At 28.9% G+C, this 21069-nt stretch overlaps 1 protein-coding gene and 1 long non-coding RNA gene across 2 annotated transcripts; one reads left to right on the forward strand and one right to left on the reverse strand.

The window, feature by feature from the left end:
- Nucleotides 1–1471: 1471 nt before the first annotated feature.
- On the reverse strand, nt 1472–2323 carry LOC126742911 (uncharacterized). Its single transcript, XR_007662735.1, has 2 exons — nt 2188–2323; nt 1472–2126 (listed from the first exon to the last, which is right to left on the reverse strand). It is a non-coding gene; the product is annotated as an uncharacterized LOC126742911 (long non-coding RNA).
- A 135-nt stretch (nt 2324–2458) lies between these two features.
- LOC126742910 (sorbitol dehydrogenase-like) lies at nt 2459–16928 on the forward strand. The gene is made up of 8 exons (XM_050449772.1): nt 2459–2670; nt 4594–4627; nt 13330–13434; nt 13601–13820; nt 14734–14918; nt 16052–16227; nt 16280–16401; nt 16572–16928. Exons 1-8 carry the CDS (start codon nt 2608–2610, stop codon nt 16741–16743), a joined length of 1077 nt encoding a protein of 358 aa, XP_050305729.1. The 5' UTR covers nt 2459–2607; the 3' UTR covers nt 16744–16928.
- The last annotated feature ends 4141 nt before the right edge of the window (nt 16929–21069 follow it).

Genomic DNA, 21069 nt, shown 5'->3' on the forward strand with positions numbered 1-21069 from the left:
AATGCCGTCAGCTAACATCTGAAAAATTTCGAAAGGAATTCGAAGTTCGATTTTATCATTGCGTAGAAGTAAACGGCGAACATTTCGAACAATTTATAAAATAGATCATTCTTTGTACAAAACATTATTAATTACAGTTAGTATTATTAGAAAATCACAAAGAGTTTCTTGTTTTTCCCCCAACCAGAGTAATAGTCTAGCAAAAGATGGGTCCTTTTCAAATGAAAATAATTTTTTAAAATAATATCTTCTAATCATACTTATCTTGCGATTCTCTATTTCAAACTCTACTACCAGTTTATTTTAAACATCTTCTGACCCTCATCATTAGTCCCGAAGTTTAAAGTGGATAATTTTTATTGTCAGTTAATTAAATTTAAAAAATAGCTACTCTATTTGATAGTTCAACAGGAACGACAGTTCAAATTTGGCCGTTGTACTCAAGGTCAAAAGACTTTCGCAAAATAAAGTATAAGTCGACACCCCTTTCTATTTAAAATTTTATGGGTGAATCTTAGCCTCGCTATGTGGCGAAACTGAAAATAGGCACAAGAGGTGTCCACTATGAATTTTAGTTCATGCTGAAGAAGTACAACTATTTAAGTATTTCACTAAGGTCACCTTATTGACCAAAAATGCAATAAAGGAACTTTTGAGGTCATCCTCTATACGAAGGGATAATGGATAATTACCGGATTAAACGAACTTACCTAAGTTTAATCCTGATTATATGAAGCCTCGCCGGAATAAGTCAGAATAGACATAACATGCCATCGAGCAAAACTACTACACTGTTTTTATTTAGGAAGGCGAGGCTGAAATATAATGTTATATTCTAAAAAGAAGACGCTTTGTTCTATACTACAAAGATTACATTAAAGTTTCTTTAGTATTCCATACCACCATACACACTCTTTAAGTATTCTATCCCACACCTTGTAAGAAGGAATTCGTTTTTTTAATTTCATTTCTGTTTAATTTTATATATAAAATCTAATTATTTATCTATTTTTATTTTTCTTATAATATGAAATGTATTTTTTAAAACATAATGTTTAAAGAAGTATTCAATTTGCTGTCACTTCATATTCAAGTCTTGACCAAGTGTGACGGGGTTTCAGGGGTTGGCGGAAAGGGACTTTTAGACTTACCCGCGGGACACTCTTCCCTCCCCCCCCCTCCCCCCAACATTACTAATACTACTACTTGACCAAGTGTGTAAGTCTCTCGGTATAAGATTATGTTTTTAAATAAACAATTTGTTATTAAAATATTGATACAAATCTGTGTAATAATTTTAAAAATAATAAAAGCAGTGTTTATAATATATATATATATATATTATAAATATATGTATATATATATATATACCTTACTGTTTAATATGGTACGTTATATTTACGAAATATAATCGCGATAATTTTATCATTTCTTTGGCGGAAAGCGCCATTTCACTGATAAAGATGATTTATTACTTTCTATAAGTATTTTTATTGACATTACATATCTTGTTTTTAACAGCTTATAACAGACCAGCGATAAGGATCATTATGATACCTGTATAAGGTATCATAATTATGTAATATTTACTTATTCTACTTACAATTAAAAAAATTATTTTAATTAACATTAAATTTGGATTAAAATTATTTTAAAAGAAGTTAACATTTGTTTGAGTATTTCCGTTTATAATTATAAATTATAACCTAGCCCTACCTATTATGTAAGAAACACATTTCACATATCCTAGACAAGTAGGCATGGTAAAAGACTATTGGAGTAGGAACAGCAGTTGCTGACAGGCCAAAAAACTTCTATCAAATCCAACTGAAGCTAGGATAGCCTGGCTGCTGTCCTAGCATAGAGACATTATAGCAAACCTGGAGTCGTAACGTAACAGAGCACTGTAAATTCAACAGGCGTATCTTAGTCGTGGTGCCTAGTCTGCTGTGCCCTACTTGTGGCGTGGCGCAGGAAACCGCATATCATTTTATATGAGAATGCCGAAAATAGGATTGGATCATCAGAGAAACCATAAGTTCTTATCCTTCAGTAGAAGAACGAATCGCCTGCTTAGGGAGACTGGAGAGGGTGGTTAGTGGCAATGAAAGTGTTTCAGAAAGCGCCTAACAAAAGTGTTAATAATGAAGTATTTTTGGATTTACCCTGTTTTAAGTTGCTAATTACATTGTAGCCTCAGCTGCTGACGTCTCGCCAAACATCATCGTTTCCTTTTATCTGAAAAACCTCCTTTTCGCCCTAATCTTTCATTTGATAAATAATATATTATTGTCGTCGCTCTTTACAGTTATTTGTATCTAATAAAAATATTGCCTTTAAGAGATAATGCCGTGCCTTCAAATACGTCATAAATTATTCAAAAATCTTGCTACTGCTAAATCCATAAAACAAAACAATATACATGTTTTACTGATATCGTAGGATCAAATGAATATAAATATCGCGGACCACTACGAAGCGCTCGCAAAAGTAACTGTGAGAACGCCGGTACCAGACCGGTATTATAACGTTAATAGCTAACAGCAGTGTTAAAAATAACTTTGCCACGGTACCTTTTTCAGTCAATATTTAGTTGTTGATATAAAAATGTCTGTAAACGCTAACGACAACCTATCAGCTGTCCTTTATGGAATTAACGATCTTAGATTGGTACGTAATTATTTTTGTATTTAATATTATTTAAACGCGATGAAACACAAATCCAAAATTAAAAGGTCCTACAAAAATGTTAACTTAACAAATATTATGAAGAGCAACTTTTAACAATAATAACGGACTATTTAGAAATAAATTATAATGCTACCGAACATCTTGCCCTATAAATGTAAAAACTTGTTAAATACGTCGTAATTTAAAAAAAAGGATTATTGACCTTGAAAAAAACATGAATGCAAAAAATAATAGGCTTATGGTTGGAATCTTTGGTGTGATACTCAAATAACAAAACAGTCTTACCACTAACGAAAATTCTTAATTTTTCTTCTCCCGAAGATTTTAACTAGTTTTAGATGCTAACATTATTAACGAAACAGGTGTCGAGAGTACACATCAAAATAAATAATTTTGGTTAGTAGTAAAACAAAACTATAAGTAGTTAATGCAAAACTAAAAACCTTTTCAGGTATCAATTTCAATAATAGTTAATTGAATATTGTGTATTTTATGAACTACTGGTGATTTTAAAATATAAAATACTTGTGAAGTTAAATATTATTTACCTTCAAGTAATTTTATAACATAAATCTCATGCCAGTTTACTTTGAGTTCGAATATATTGATAATTTTGCGTAGTCTTAAAAACTTGAATCTTGAGCTTATTAGCTTTAAGATAAGAATTAATAGTTGCTTATCAATTATTTTTGCCGTTAATGACGCATATTTAAAATAATAACCCAAAAAGTTTTAGTTTTTAGTAAAGTAATTTTGTATTTGTATTTATGTCGTTATTATTTATTTTGTTTTTTTTTATTGTATTTTTGTCGTAAAAATCACAGTTTGAGAATGCTGATTTAAAACAGCATTACAGCACAACATTACTGTTTTTGTGCGACTATTAAGAAAACGCCATGTTTTATGTTCGAGTTAATTCATTCGCCCAGATATTATTTTTTAAAGACATGCTTTGCCAATTTCATTTTAATATTACCCGCCATTTATAAGGCCTCTTTTTGAATTGTTAAAAAGATTTCGAATAGTACAAATTTTCTGTTTCATATTAATACTTTGGATACGACGTCGATATAAAATGTCTTGAATTTTAATGTACTGTTTTCTTAAATGGTTGAAATCGCTAAATATATATAGCAGACGTATTTTAAACTTCGTTGTCTTTATAATGTATACAATATAAATATTTACAAACTGGAGCATGTTTCTAAAACTTACTGCTAAACTTTTTGTTTTACATTTCCCCCAAGAAATTAAATTCAGAGTTCATTAATCCTAAATTAGCCTCTTATCATAACAAACCACACTATCCAATTTCAACTAAGTCGGACATATTTACACATAAATTCCATCACTATACTACCCTTAACTTGTTGATTATCCTAATTTCTTATCATATATTTTTTAAAACTACCTTTAAATCATAACATTCAATTTCAAGGAAATTACCCCTAAAAAATTAAATTGAATAATATATTTTGTAAAATTATAATGTTTATAAATTTTGTAGGTTTACACACTTTAATTCGGCATAAATAAAATCGGGCCTCTTATTAAAATGTATTTTTTACTACTTATCTTTGTTATATCATCTACATCGAATTTTGATTAGTACAGCCTGTCAAGGTGATTTGGTATTTAAATGTAAGTAATTTTTTTTCCTTTAGTGCTTGATTTTGCGCATGCAGCCACTACAATTAACATAATTCATGAATATATTCTTAAAAATAAATCGGACACTCACGAATGAATATAATTGAAAAATAGGTTTAATTTTCAATAAATCGGCTGCGCTGTTGGGACCGGCTAAATAAGTGAATGTAATTGATTAATATATTATATGCGCATCTTATAAGTTCCATGATTGTACAAAGGTTTTTTAGCAAATTTTTTCTTTTATTACAGGAGCAAAGACCTATTCCAGTCCCGAAAGATGACCGTAAGTTGTTTATTTAATTAATTCGTGTTAAAATAAAAATGAGACACGAGTAAAATAAAAATGAAAAATGAGTCTTGGTCTTAAAGTTATAATGAAAAGTAAAATTTAAAACAGGCATATGTCTTATATTTATTATAGACATTTCATATGTCTTATATTTATGGTACAAATGCAGTAAAACATTGAATTGTGTATTTTAAATTTTACTTTATATTATAACTTTCTTGAAGCCCAAATTTCGTGTTTCATGTCTAATTTAACATGAAATAGATCTCTTTTGAGAATTATGAATGAGTTTTTTACACTTTATATAAAGTATTTTTACCTTTTCCAATACATAAATAATAAAACCAAAAGAGTTAAGTAATTTGAGTTTAAAAGTTAAGAAATATACATATGGTTTGCGATTTATGCCTCTTAAGTATAAAACATCATATACTTATTTCGATGTGTAATTAAAAATGTTTCGGATATATAATATGTCCATCATCAGGAATACAAATTGGGGGTTTTCGTTAATACATATTAAAGATATAGTGCCTCCGGCAAGGTCAAAAGCTTAAAACAACTAACAATGAATAAAAATGGCATATAAGATGCATAAGAATGGAACTAAAACTGGATCTACACAAACATTAAAATCATATGATTACGACACTACGATAACGAGAATTATCGTAGTAACTAAGTACTGATTATTTTTTTCTAAATTTTGTTATTCATTATATATTATGATGAAGCTATATTTGAAATTTGAATATTATTTTTTAACTTTTATTAAGATTTAATACATAATTATAAACGAAGTGATTATGTTATCCACAATTTCAAGGTAGTTAAGTATTACCAACCGACGAAAACTTTATTAAGTGCTTTTTCATTTTATGTTGATTTGTTTGGTTGGCTAATTGAACAGGCTTCCACTGATCTGTTGTGGCTTACGCCTATATCCAGATTAAATTTCGGTAACAGATAATGAAAACTTAAGAGTAAATAGGCGCCAATCAAACAGTTGTCGTAATGAAAATTGTCTAGTTAGGATTAACAGAAATTTCAATACAATATAGGTAAATAGATTTTACAATTACAATAAAATGGATATACATATTATATGGATATATGGATATATGTATTATAGAAAAAAAAATTGATATTTATCAAAAGAAACCTCGATTTTGGCAATCGAATAGTTTCTTTAGTACAATAACATACTTCAATTAACATTAGGAATACACTCCTATCTGGAATATATTTACATGAGGAATACACCTCTCGCCCGAAACACTTTGACTGTGTTTAATTTTATCGTTTCTAAAATAAAAAAAAATAATTAAAATTATCAAATGTATATTAGAATGATTCTTAAAGACCCAAGATATAATTTGGAAATGCTTAAAAGTTTCTATACTGTTTCAGCCATATATCTTCTCTTTTCCATTCACGCTCTCCCAGACTCTTTTTAATAAGCCATCTTAACATATAAGAATTCCATTGAGAGTAGCATCCATAATAAGCTTTTAGTAGTGAAGAATATCTCTACATTCTTGTTTTACCATTTCTCAACACTTCATAAATAAGACCAAATACTGGATCATCTCACTGATCCTTGATTATACTACCTGCGTCCTACTTTTTAGGGCTGTTAATGGCGATACAGTCTCTAGATATTTGGCTTACAAGGTTTTTGAACTAAAATAGCCAATTTAGATAAGCATGGTCGGCCCTAAGAATGACTCATTGGCAATACAAATATTTGTGGAAATGTTCAATAATTTAATGCAGTCAATAGCTCTCGCCTAGTCACACAATAAATTATTTGATAGTGTTTTACTGAAATAAGATATCAGTTGCCTGCCATCTTCATATTATTGTGATGGCTCCAATCCAAATGGTTTGGATACAGATACTAGCTGCCAAGGTTTGTTCAAGAATGGGACATGTTAAAATTGAGGATATGGACAATGCCTTTTTTTTCTTTAAAATGCTTTCCTAGTCTGCTGACCAATTAAATACCAATTTGTCTCCTGTTAGCTTATATGTAGAGATTTTACAAGTCTAGAGATTTTGAATTTTTTTTCAAACCTTCTGTAATAAGTATGTACCAGGTCCAAAAAGCTTCCGAATTGATATTTGTCACGAGCTTGGGAGCAATTTTCGGTTCCTATTAATTTTTCTAGATCGGTCTTAATACCATTTTCTAATATTACATGGCCGAGTTATTGATCTTCTTTTTGAAACAAAAGACATTTTTTAGTCTCTCGAAACTTAACAGATTTTAAAGTTCTTTAAATATGCTTTAAATGTTTTTCCCAGTATACTGACGTTATACATATTCCACCTCAGACAGTTTCTATGAGCCTTCCAAAGGTGGCTAGAATATTAAGATTCCAAAGGGCTTGACTGTAAACTGCTAAAGTCCTGTTCCTTTCAAAGGTGGCTAGAATATTAAGATTCCAAAGGGCTTGACTGTAAACTGCCAAAGTCCTGTTCCCGTCAAGAAGGTATTTTCTTTATCTTCTGCAACCAGTTTTACCTGCTAGTATTCACTCTTCAGGTCCAGCATTGAAAACCATTGTAAACCTGATAGCCTGTCCAGCGTTTCCTCCATTAAGAGCCTGTCTTTTTTGGTAATATTATTCAGTTGCCGATAATCTAAACGAAAATCTGGTAGATCCATCTTGGCTGTAGATTTCCAAGGACTGGTATGGTTCTATAACTTCTTGAATCTTCATTTCTTGGAGCATTAAGAAAACTTTACTTTGTTTAGCTATCGTAATTTTATATCGAGGTTCTTTATAAAAGCACCATCCTCAGTGTTAATTCGATGTTGCATAACTTAACGATTCTGGTTTTTTTTTTTATGTAGATAGTGCATGAGGATCTTTTCAGTTCTCGTTGTCAATATTCGGTTATATCTTCCATTTTAAACTACTGGACATTAATAATCTTTAATTATATGTGTTTAGTTCTCTCTCCTTTTTGCTAATTTTACTTATTTTTAGTTAACATAAGTTTTCTTTAAAGTTTAAGATATTTAATAATTATTAGTTCGGTACTACTTTGTTTATTTTGGTTTATTTACATTGATTTTGCATATAAAAGTTCACCCGGTATAAACACGCGTTTCTTGGTAAATTCTTAATATTTAAACTCGACCTATCTTACATTTCCTTACTCTCTTACTCCAATGTTCCTTCCATAAAGCCTTGCTCTTTTATCCTACTTTACCTTATGAATCCCTCGGGGCGAGAGGAGTAAGCTATTTGACCGCGATCATCCGCTAAAATCTTAAAATACGGAACAGGTGTGCGATACCGGAAAGCAGTAGTACTACGGCAACTATTGAATCGGTACCTAAATCTCACGAGAGATAATAACGAAGTGCATCATGTCTTTGTCGATTTAATGAAAGCTGATTGGGGTGTTCCTTATATCAACATCCTTTACTTCATTTATTACTAGGGTAAGTCGAGTCATTTCTTTTCCTTTCCTGTTAAATTGTTTCTTCTTATTTTATTTTATTTCGCTCATTACATAGTCACTAGGGGTGTGCGTCGAAAACAGAGGGTTCACCTTATTTCAGTGTGACTGGAGCAGCGTCCCTATTTTTTTACAGTCTGGCCTTAATAACTTGATAAATAATTAAGATCGAAATAACCTTGATTTAAGTAATTAAACATATATTATAAACAGGCACGAAACAATATGACATCGTTTATAATTTCTGCTACTAGCATTGGCTACTTTAATGTTGTTGCAGCCACTGATGACTTTAGCTTCATGTAAACCATTAATCGGGATATTTTTTTCAACCAATATAGTGTGACTTGATCCTGTATCCGCCATCATCTCACATTCACGACCGCATATTTTCTTAGAACTTAAGAAGGCTGCCAGCATTTTCAAGAATCAAGTGGTCTTCGAAACCACTCTCCGAAGTTCTGATTTGTCTTATCCATCTTTGCTTTCTAGTTGCTTGAATTTCTAATTCGTCAGGCGTAAACCTAGGAATTTTCCCTATACCCAAATGTGATAACGTAAGGGCATCGCGCTAAAACCTTAACACTGAGATATACAGATTATTTGTGGTAACAACTTACAACAGTAGTAGTTCTATGACTGCAATCAACGTTTTAGGTTACCAAAATAATTCTATTGTCGGCATATATGAATTTATTTGTCGATATTTTTAAATTAGAACATTGTCAATAGGTGACACCAGATTAAGTGTAATCAAAAAATTTAATTGTCATATAGAATAAGTTCAATTAAAAATTTTGATTGGACCTCTTTTCTGGGTATATAGATTTTCAGGTTACGCTCTTTCGGTTTAGGGTTATAACAATAAATAAAACAAAAACAGAAAATCTATAGTACCACAGTAAATTTAATAAAACTTTAATCAAATGGTGATACCTTTCGCCTTAATCCATCATAGCTGTATGATGGTCTATATCATAGCGGACCTATAAATAAAAAAAAGAAAACTCTCAAATATTAACTATACATTAAAAATAAAAACACTTATCGTATAATAACACAACAAACACTTATGATGACGTAGCAGAATTTTAAAAACATTCATATTTAAATTTAAACAAACTGGTGACATCCATAAATTCATACACAAACTATTAACACACAAAGCTTAAACAAATTACAGAATATAAATTTTTAATAGTTTATGAGTAAAGCATCTATAATATATTTATAAAAACACATAGTCATAAGTTCCAACCATACGATTGTATGGTAGGAACCTTTGGCCGATACTGGCCATTTTGTAGGATAATAAAAAAATTGATAAAACCTAATAACAATAATAATAACAATCGAAAATTATATGCATACGACAGTTAAGAAATATTTAAAAAATCATTGTTAATAGGGATTTAAAGTCTAATCGCTTATAGCCAATTGCATAGTTTAGTTAGTATTTAAAATTTATTTACCTCTGCTTTAGCTTTTTTTTGGCTCTATTAGATACCTTCTTATTTAGGGCTATTTATAAGTTGTTTTAGTTAAGCTTTAATCTTCTCTAGAAGATGGTTATTTCGTTAGCGAAACGCGCATCAAGAATAAAATAAAGAGTTTGATTAATAGTAAGACTATTTTTTGATTTAGAGATAGATATGTTACAAATAAAAGATTCTTCTTATTTTTTTATTTTTGTTAGCTGCGATGAAATGTTGCCAAAATAAGATATGGCTCTGTAGGTAATCATTTTAAAAGATAACTTGGACATATTTATAAACCGATAGTAAATCTGATCATTCTAAAAGCTCAGAGCCCGATAGATTAATAAGAATCTATATATGTTATACTTTTAAGAGTTACCAATTGTTTCCTTTAATATGAACTATCTTATTTCTCAGATCTGTAAAGATGTTGGGTTATGTGCCAACAATCATGTCCATAAGTATAGCAGATATATTTCTTAGAGAGTCATTAAACATCTGTCTTAATATTTTGTAATTAGCCCTTATGTTTATTAGTTTTTGATTAAAAACTCTTCTACAAAATATATTGTGGTATTAAATTTTGCAGGAAAGACTTATGTTTTACTTAGACAACTTTTTTTAATATTTAGTTTAATTTAGAATAAACGTATATTTTAATATAAACCAAATTTTGTTTATAAAAAAATTACGTCAAAACTATCAAAAGCCTGAAAATCAAATTCTCTTCAAATTGATTCCACAGTATAACTAACATAGAAAAACATTTAAGTCTAATTCAATTTCTATTTACATACATAATTTTTATTTCCTATAATCAGCTAGGTAAAATAATTTTTAAGCATATAACATCTTTATTCTTATTAAGTTAGCAAACATTTGATTAATTACTTAGAACATTGAAAGGCCTTTCAATGTTCTAAGATTAATTATTTGGCTAATTTATCTTAAACCCTGACAAAACTCACATACATATATATATCAACTATTAAACTGTTGCGTCATAAAATATAAATTACTTGGTGCACAGAATGTGTTAAATAATTGTGTATTTGTCTGAATTTTAAAACAAAATTATTTTTAATTAAATAAGAGTTTCGCAGTTTGGTGGCAAAAATTAAAAAAAACCAATTTAATTATTCAATTTTTTTTATATGGAGAATAATCTATTATTTAAAACATTATTAGAAACTCTATAAATTAGTTAGCCTTAGCAGATTGTTTTGTATTATAGAAGATGGTTTAAAATTAATGTATGCTGGCAACATAAAAAGAGCAAACAGTGTGTTTTCTCTATTAAATCCCCCTGTATATTATTAAATCCTTGAATAGAGGTATAAAATTCATTTAATTCAATGTACTTTATTTTTTACTTAACAAGTTGAAAAGATATAGAGATCATCAATGCTAGTAAGGAAAGTGAACTAAAACGTTATAAAGAGAAGATTTATGATAATTTCAAAAACACAACAAAACATATAGAAAAAGTACTTATATAGATTAGTACAACTTTTAATAACAATATTAAATATATTCTTAAAACATTGAAAGGCTAGAATTAGTAAACACCAACTTTGTTTGAGTTCAACTGTGTTTTGTGAACTGTTACGATAGTAAAAACTTGTGCCGTTTGTGCTACACCATGGGAAAAAGGCGACTTAGGCCGATCTTTTCACAAGTAAATACCGATATTGTCATATCAAATCAAGGGACAACCGTCTTTATGAACGTAGAATAATAAAAACTTATTAAGAAATCTATAATAATTATAAAATATTTAACTTCCATAAAAATGCTTTTTATTAGACAAGTACGTTTATTCTAATGAAGTATGTTAAAAAAACGCATAAAGAGTTCATAAACGGTAATACTGTTTATAATTTAAAGCATAATCCATTAATAATAAAATACTTATCATGTAATTTTTTTTTGATGACGTCAATGGCAAAGATTACTAGTGTCGGTGGAATCAACAATGCGATCGGGTGACGTTGCGATGTTGTTCCTTTTTCTCTAATATAGAGACGTTATCTATATTTATTTAACTTATAATGTTGACTTCTTTATACAGTATCTTAACATATTTTATGACAAAAAAATGCTTCATATTTTATTAAAGAGGAATTGTTCTTATATTATTGTTGATATTATTAGGAAAATGTAAATACGTTAATTATTCTCCTAGTTTTTGTACTACTTTTATTAGTATTCCGTAGTTAAAGTTGATTCGTAGAGTTTCTTTAGGGTTCTACGTTTGGTTTATTATTTTTATCTATAGTGTTTAGTTTTTAAGTAGTTCATCTTGTTCGAGAGCCCCATTTTGGCCGCAATTTAGGTTATTTAGGTTATATTATTGTAAATCCCTGTAGTTCTAATTTTCTAGAATTTGTATACTTGCTTGCTTTGACTGTCAGTATTCTCCTAAAATTATTGGTCTCTTTCGGCGATAACAATGAAGATAGTTCTAAATATTTCGAAACTGTTCCATCGAGTTTAAAAAAAAAAGGTTTTTTTTTCTTTTAAAGGACGCGCTTCGTGACAATTCATTCAGTTTTTTAATTGTTTAGTCAGTTTTTACCTTGGAAACAATTAAACGACACTCAAGGCGAGGTAGGTTAGTATTTTTGACGTTGACAATAAAAGTGTGTTCCCGAATTTCGTTACAATATATTAATAATAAATATTAAAGCATTCAGAAGCATAAAAAAGTAAAAAGAAGTCATGAATACAATTAAAATACGAAAGCGGCAATACCTAGGGCGTGTTATAAGAGAGGTTAAACTTTCTCATACTTTGAGCGTCACACACCTCAGGTTCCAACCATACGACTATATGTGTTCTTATTTAGATACGTTGAAACTTTTACTACTTTTTTATAAATAGATATTTATTACAGTTTATTATATTATTAAAGAAAAATAAAAAAAAATCTGTCTTGAATTAAATATATTAAATAGGAAACTTTAACCATTTTCTATGATTAGTCGTGACTTAAAAGTCATTAATTCAGCGTGATATTTTAAATTCAAATATATAGAAATTCCTTATAATTATTAATAATTAAAATGGGGTTTGGAATTTATCTCGCTTCACTAAGATTAGAGAATATGTGAGATAAACTTGTGTTTGCTTACGTAAAAAGATATCACAAATTGTAAATAAATAATATTTAGTAAAGTTAATTTTTTAATCTATTTATCGGTTTAATTTTTATTATTTATCTATTTATCTATATCAATATTAACAACGAATTTGACTTTTAACCTTATTTGATTATTTTATAGATATTCAGTTTTTATTCAACTGTAAAAACTTACAAAAATGTTAGTTGTCCAAATTACATAATAATGCTACGCTTTCCTACGCCGACATATTTCTCTTCTTAAACTATATATTATCCTAAGTTTAGAATTACTTTAGTATCTAAGGACTTGCATATTCATTACTTAAAATGCTGAACGCGGTATTCAAGGCGCTAAATGGTCAATGACGCTCTGCAATTATTACGTTGAATATTTCCGTAAATTGTACAGGATTTAATTTCGTTAATTTACCAAAAACAACAGTTTAAAATGAAAAAGATTAATTTTAAATGTATTGTTAACTCGTAAACAATATATAGATTTCAAAAAAGTTTTCCTTTTAACGTAATTACAATTGCTGACTAAGGAAGATACTTATAAAGTCTATTAAAAAAGATAATAATATATGGTTGAACTCCTAATTATATTTATTTTATTACAGAGGTACTCTTGCAAATGGAAGTAGTTGGTATCTGTGGTTCCGATGTGCACTATCTGGTAAACGGCCGAATTGGGCCATTCGTAGTAACACAGCCTATGGTTATTGGTAGGTAAATAAAGATTGGATAAACCTTTCTTACAGTTATTTTAAAACATTGCTTTTTTTGTTTGCGTACTTACATATACTTAAAAAGACAAAATCATCTGAGATTTTAGTATTTTTTTAAGATAGTCTTGTTCTGTCAAAACTCTAAATGTAAAAATATAAATAGGTCATGAGGCATCTGGAACCGTCGTTAAAGTAGGCAAAAATGTTACCAACCTTGTACCTGGAGATAAAGTGGCCATCGAACCTGGTGTACCATGCAGACTTTGCAATTTCTGTAAAAGTGGAGACTACCATTTATGCCCCGACATTTTCTTCTGTGCGACGCCACCCGATGATGGTAACCTTAGCAGATATTATGTACATGCTGCTGATTTCTGTTACAAGTAAGATTTTTAATGCAAAATTCTAATTCTTAGATATTCATATTTGCATAAACTATTATAAAACTGATCGATTATATAAATAAAAATTAAAACCCATAATAATAAAATCAAGGTCGTTATAGTTTGGTGACTTAATCAGTTAGAATTAGAAAAGTGGTAAACAGGATGATTAAATCATAAATGCAAAAGTAAACCTTATAAATAAAAATACTAATAATAAATAATTTTAATCTATGAACTGACGAATATAGGCTAGTATGTAGGATTATCGCATATTTTAAAATCACACAGCTCTTAGTTAAGAGAGAAGAACGCCTATAGAATATTTCTAGTAAGATTCACGTTATTTTAATAATTGCAAGTGTGGACATTTTTACGTCTATTTTCACAAGTTTGTACAACATAACATAACATAACACAACATAACACGCCAGGTTTTTTATAAAATATTCGGTATATAGAGGATGAGCTATTTTAATATAAGCACCCAAATTTCACGGAAAGCAAACGACATACAAAAAAATATTGAGACCTAAATTGTTCAGGACAAACGGGAACCTTTTGACCTTGAGGTTGTTTTTTGAAGGTCAGCATAATTTTGTTAAATGGGAATCTCTATTTTAAATAGCGGATTCGAATCGGAAACTCACGCTAATCAAGCTCAAGAATCCCAAAGGAAACGACCTTACCACGTCCACGTCGTTATTTCCGAATAAATGAAATTGCTTACTAAATATTTTATTTTTTTTTCATAGTCCTAAAAAGGAAATAGGTTGCTGAAATATAATTGTTCTCATATCTTCAAGAATAAAGAAGTTAAAAATTGTGCAAAATTATGTTTAGAATCTATGTATAATTGCTAAGTTAATAAGTATATTAAGTAATTTATTATATTTTCACTCATTACTATTAGGCTTCCACCCAACATGGACTTGGAAGACGGTGCTCTTATGGAACCACTTTCTGTAGGAGTTCACGCCACAAAAAGGGGAAAGGTTAGGGTAGGAGATGTAGTACTTATTCTTGGAGCTGGACCTATCGGTCTTGTAACCCTATTGTCTTGTAAAGCTATGGGAGCCTCTAAAATTATTGTAGCAGGTAATTAGACACACTATTATTGTCTTTTCCAAAAATTATTATAAAAATACATAGTGTCCCAAAATAACGTCGCAGTATACCAGCTGCATATGTAGCAAAACTTCATAAACGTTGAGTTTGTTAGGAAACATAATAAAAAAGTTTTTTCGTAAAGATTTTTAAAATGCCTCCTCATGATTTTTAGAAATTTTAATCACATACTACTGTTATGATTATTAACTAATTTAACTGCAATTTGTGCTAACTTTAATATAGGATTAGGTAAAATTTGTAGTAGGCAAAGATAAGTAGTAGAAAAATTAAGTATTGAAACCTTATTTCAAATTTGAAATAATTAGGTTAAAAAAATTAGATGAACAAGTAACCTATAAGTCGTATAAAAATATATAAACATCAACCAATAATACAACTTGCAGCAAATGTTGACAGTAGTTACCATTTTACTGGAGACATAATCTAAAAGCAAAATAGATTTGTTCTTTTTGATAACCGCCCAATTAATTCTTTGTAGGTAACAGTCCTCAGGCGAATTAAATTCAACAGTACACGCTTTTAAATGTCCCTACAAATAATGATTTCTAAACTTAGAGATCGATTAGGACAATTTACAAGACCACCTCGATCAATCCAAAGTCTAGCAAAATAGTTATCTATATACTCGACCTAAAATTTAATTAAAATTGAATAAATAAATATTTATTGATGATCTGGAACTGGCCTATTCGAAAATGTATTCTGCAATATTCACGGATAGCGACAAAAAACTGCTGTAAATATATCCATAATTTCTCGAAATGAAATATTAGAAAGATGTATTAAACTTTACTTTTGTAATGCAAATTTAAGACATTGCGCCTTAATTATTAGAACTACATTTTTAAATAAGTAATAATTTTTTTTCCTAAATACTTTTAATATCTGGCTTACATTTTAAATTATTTATAGTTTTTACTTAGAATTCGGAATAGTGCAAATTATTGATTTACCCATGTTGTTTTTGTTTATAATAAGGATATTCAATCTAGTAATAGTAAGAGAACATAAAATAAATGTACTTTCGTTGCTAAATACAGAGTAGCTGGACGAGATTTAAGGTAAACTGATATAGTTCAATAAATCTATTTTTATTGCAGATATGATAGAGACAAAGCTTGCTACAGCCAAGGAACTTGGAGCATTGACCCTAAAAATTCAACCAGGTCAAAATGAAGATGAAATCATAGAAAATATTAAAAAAATCTTGGGCGGTGATCCGAATAAAACCTTTGACTGCACTGGGGCTGAGCAATGCGTCAGAATCGCTTGTAAAGTAAGTGGTACTCTATTTTTAACGTCTTGTATTTTTATATTTTAAAATTTAGGTTACGAAAAGCAAAGGCATTGTGGTATTAGTAGGAATGGGTAAAATGGAACAAACTCTACCATTAGCTAGTGCTATTATCCGTGAGGTTGATATTAGAGGAACTTTTAGATACAATAACGAGTAAGTAGAAAATAATTTATTTCGAGAATATATTTTTAACTAAATTATAGTAATATATTTGATATCATATTAGCCTATTTATTTAAAGTGCCTATCTTTATCTTAAATATAATTTTGTTAAAAGTAGAATAAATTATTTGTTTTTTAGTTTATTTATCATTCTTTTTTAGTTACCAAACGGCTATTGACATGGTAGCATCTGGAAAAATCAGTGTAAAGCCTTTAATTACTCACCACTTTAAAATGGAGGACACCCTAAAAGCATTTAACACTGCTAAAACTCAAGAGGGAAATCCAATCAAGATTTTGATCCATGCCAACCCCAACTGGACACCATCATAATGATGGAATAAAAGAAAAAACTTTTTATATACATTATTTTGTATATCTCCCAAAAAACACATATTGTGCTTTGCAACTAAATCAAGATAATTATGTTTATTGTTGTCAGTTTTGTTATTGTTGGTAAACCTTAAGTATTTGCTGATACATTAAATTGTTATTTGTTAATAAATGTTTTTTGTGAATATTTATTTCACTATATATCACAAAATATTATCAATTTCAATGCTGTGCGACATAGCTGATGTTTAATTTAAGTTATGCCGGTAGGTCTTAACTTATTTTAGTTTATATCATAGTTTATTTGGGCGAACAAAAACTATTTTTTTCTATAGCTTTGAATCACACCATACTTTTTGTGTTTAACTTTAAGTTAGACGGTAAAGTTTATCTATAAATTATACCTTAAAGTTTGATAAATTTTATTATTATTGGAAAAATTATTATATGTTGAAGCTAAAAAACAATGTAACAAGTGATTATTTAATAGCTGCTGTTTTAAAGGCTATCAAATATCACTGAGGTACTATTACGCAATATTCACAATCTGATATTTTCTTGATCCCATAATTTTCTGCCGTAGTGGTTGATCTGTTGCATTCAGATATCATTAAATAAAGGTCTATGCCAAATTTTCGTTATTATAGAAAAAATCTTTTACAAATTAGTATATGTACGCGGACTAGCACGAAAACTAAAAACATCAATTAATAAATCACTACTTGACAAATTACTTTTGAAAACGAAATACTTAAACTAAAAACTTCGTAGAAGCAAACGTTATTTATTGTATTCCTTGTACTACGTGTGACAAATGCTACGTAGTAACATAGACATATTTAAAGGATAAAATCAGAGATTATAAAAGTGATCAACAGTATTTTTACTAAAATCAAAACCTACTTACTAAAATTCTAATATTAAAAATTCTTGTATAACACAGTTTAGCTTTATTAAAATATTAGGATCCATGCATTGTGCGTTACCTAAATATTTTTTAATCTAAACTTTCAGTTATAAGTGTATATATTTCTTTTTTTTTCTTATATATTTTTTATTTATGAAAAAAAAAACAAATATTACAATATCATATTTTTAAAGCCAGGTTAATCATGGTATACCTAAATAAAGACGAAAACTTAAAAACATATAAAAAAGTATTTAAATATAGTGCATTCCCATTACATTAGCCAACATAGAGATGGAAAGAATTTTTTTTAGGTCAAACGGATAATACTCTAGAAGACGGTCTGCAGTATTTGTTAGAGCACTTACTGTTACTGTAGTTTAAAAAAGTTTAAGCATCAAAAATTTGTGGAGAAGAAAATTAAAAATAAGGTTATCTCAACGTCGAAATCGAATCCAATCTGGCTGGGAAAAAATGACTAGTATAATAAATAAATAATAATAATTAAAAGTAATTTTAATAAGCTGTTTATTTAAATTTAGCAGTCAATCAAGGAAAGTGTAAAAAAATTAAAAATGAAAAAATGGCAAAAATTGCATGAATTTGTAGGTTTTTTATGTTACCTTTTATGTTTAATACTAAAAAACATTCTCTTTTTGAAATGAATGACTTCTCATAGCTGGTAGTAACAATGCCCTTTAAAGCTTTATTTTATATAAGTCAGAATCATCAGGCGCCAAATGGGCCATATCTTGCATTTTTATTGTTGGCTTACGTGAACTCGTGCAACTAACTTCGATCAAGAGCTGCCTTAGCCGACAAAAAAAAATTGATTAAATATGTAAAATATATGAATTGTCTCGTTGTATCTGAGTGACAATTCACCAATTTTTTGACGGGTTCTTTGGGTAATGAACAATAGAAAAAATTGTTTATTATTACAATATATTACTTGCTCAATAGTATACACTGAATCGCAATAATATATAAATTTCATCAAGATATATATTTTATCTTTAATTATTACTAAAAATGTAATATCTATTATAGGATACTAAAAGAATCTTTACTTTTATTTTTAAATCTAGAAATAGAGAACGTAGAGAATTATAGGTTATTATCATTCGTACCATCATTACCAAAAGTGTATGACCATATTGTACAATGACACGTATGTACTTGTCAACACTGTGCTCGTAAGCTAGTAGAATTTATGGGGCGTCACAAATTTTTAAGCAAATTTATTATGTTGTTATTTATTATTGTTGTTATAAAATGATTACAATGGGGACATGGAAATATTCGACGAGTGACAATAGCACAGAAGTTTTAACAATAAAGAATAGGTAAAGAATAGATTAAACATATTTAGCCATCCCTATATCCTTAAGCTTATGAGATATCTGGTTTTGGCGACGGATTCCAGAAATAAGACGAAGGTATGCATTTTGCACTTATTGAATTCTACGAGAATCGACTTGATCTAAGCATGGTCCTTGCACGATATCACAATGTAAACTTTCGATAACATTAAAGACTCACAAAGGTGCTTTTTTGAATCTTGACTTGACTCTTTTCTTTGGTTATATATAAGTTCAAGAGCGCTATACGCTTTCTTTAATTTAGCAGTTATACATTTTAGTTATACATTCAGAGTTATGCTTGTAAAATCAAAGATTAGAATAAAAAATAAGGATTTCAATGTATTAGTTATTATAGTACGGAAGTCATTAGTTTTATTTAAGTTTCTCGCTTATTCTGCATCTGTGGCTTTTATGTCCTCCAAATAGATAATGATATCCGTTACGTCAGCCAATGCTGTAGCACAGCTATATCCTTTTCAAAAGCCTGACTATTTTATTAACAAAATCTTATTTTCATTAAAAAAAACACAAACCTGTATATCTACAATTTTTTCTAATTGAGTCATTGTAATATTAAGGTCGTCGCATCCGTATGCTTTGCTTTTTATGGATAAAATAATTCTCAATTACTCTTCCTCTGTCACTACCCTTAAACTAAAAATATTGTCTGAAATATGCAGAGTGATGCAAGTTTTTTAAAGTAAGTATTTTTTTTAAATTTTTGTCTCTTAGTTTGTGAAGATTTCTTAAATTTTCCGTAGTTCAGGGAGCATATTTATAGTTTCTATTTCGTTTAAATACCTTTGATAGCTTCCATTCCTATCAAAAAGTTAAATACCTTTGATAGCTTCCATTCCTATCAAAAAGTTGTTTTAGTATAGTGTAAACAAATTTTACTTTGTTGTCTATATTATTATCATTCATAGTGTAAATATTATGCCAAGGTAATGATTCAAGATTCTTTTGAAAGTTAGTAAGATTTATGTTATTAAAAGAGCGAAAAGAGAAACACACTGGTTCTTGTTGTTCCTTTTAAAATTTAATTTTCAAATATATCGAAAGGTGGTCAGACAGGAAGACGTTTTGAATCCCAGCGTCATCAATATGTTCAAAATTTGTGAAAATAAGGTCAATAAGGGTTATGGAAGTAGAGGTTATATGCGTAGGTTCGTTGATTATTTGAACAAGATCAGAGGTATCCTATATATCCTATATATAGTATAAGTGATTCTAAACGTTTAGTGAAATAGGTGGAGTTTAAAAAAATAATATTTAAGTCGCCAGTGCATATTATATTTTCACATACCGTGTAGATATAGATTGGCTAAAATATCTTATAGATTGGCTAAAACAGCTTGTACGTGTGAAAAAAAAATATCTAAATTACTATTTGGTGGCCTGTAGATATTTCGTATTATGACGTGATTATTGCCTGAAGTGACCTTTATCCAAATGTATTCAACAAAAACAAGCGTTACTGAATATAAAACTTTAAATGTAATTTGATTTTACGTAAAAAGCGACACTTCAAAAAAAAACAAAATTCTGGTAAACACCGATATATGCTCGCTTCACGACCGCTGTTGCCTAGAATGTAAAAAAGTATCTAATTTATTACAAATAAAATCCGAAAATCACACTAACTAGTGTCATTAATATGTGCAATAATGTATTATACCTGAGCTATTTATTATACAGTATAACACATTATTGTACATATTATTGAAGTTGTTTGTTCTCAATCAACAATTTTTTTTAATTCACTCCTATTTTCTAAAAAAATAAAAGAATAGCGTACTCCAATGAAGCGACCGTAGTAGCTTTGATTTTGACCCTTGATGTATTAGTTGCAATCAAATTTCGAAAAATATAACGCGAAAAATCAGGTATTTCTAAAATATTTCAGTGTACAACCCACAAAAAATCGTAATTAAATTAAGTAATTTACGTCATTAATTTAAGAAAATTAAAGCGTTATTCCAATAAATATCAAATTTAAAATTTTGATAAAAGTATACGAATTTAAGTACTATACAAAAATTAAAGATCTTCAAA

Source organism: Anthonomus grandis, chromosome 12 (assembly GCF_022605725.1).
Source record: "Anthonomus grandis grandis chromosome 12, icAntGran1.3, whole genome shotgun sequence".
Taxonomy (NCBI): domain Eukaryota; kingdom Metazoa; phylum Arthropoda; class Insecta; order Coleoptera; family Curculionidae; genus Anthonomus; species Anthonomus grandis.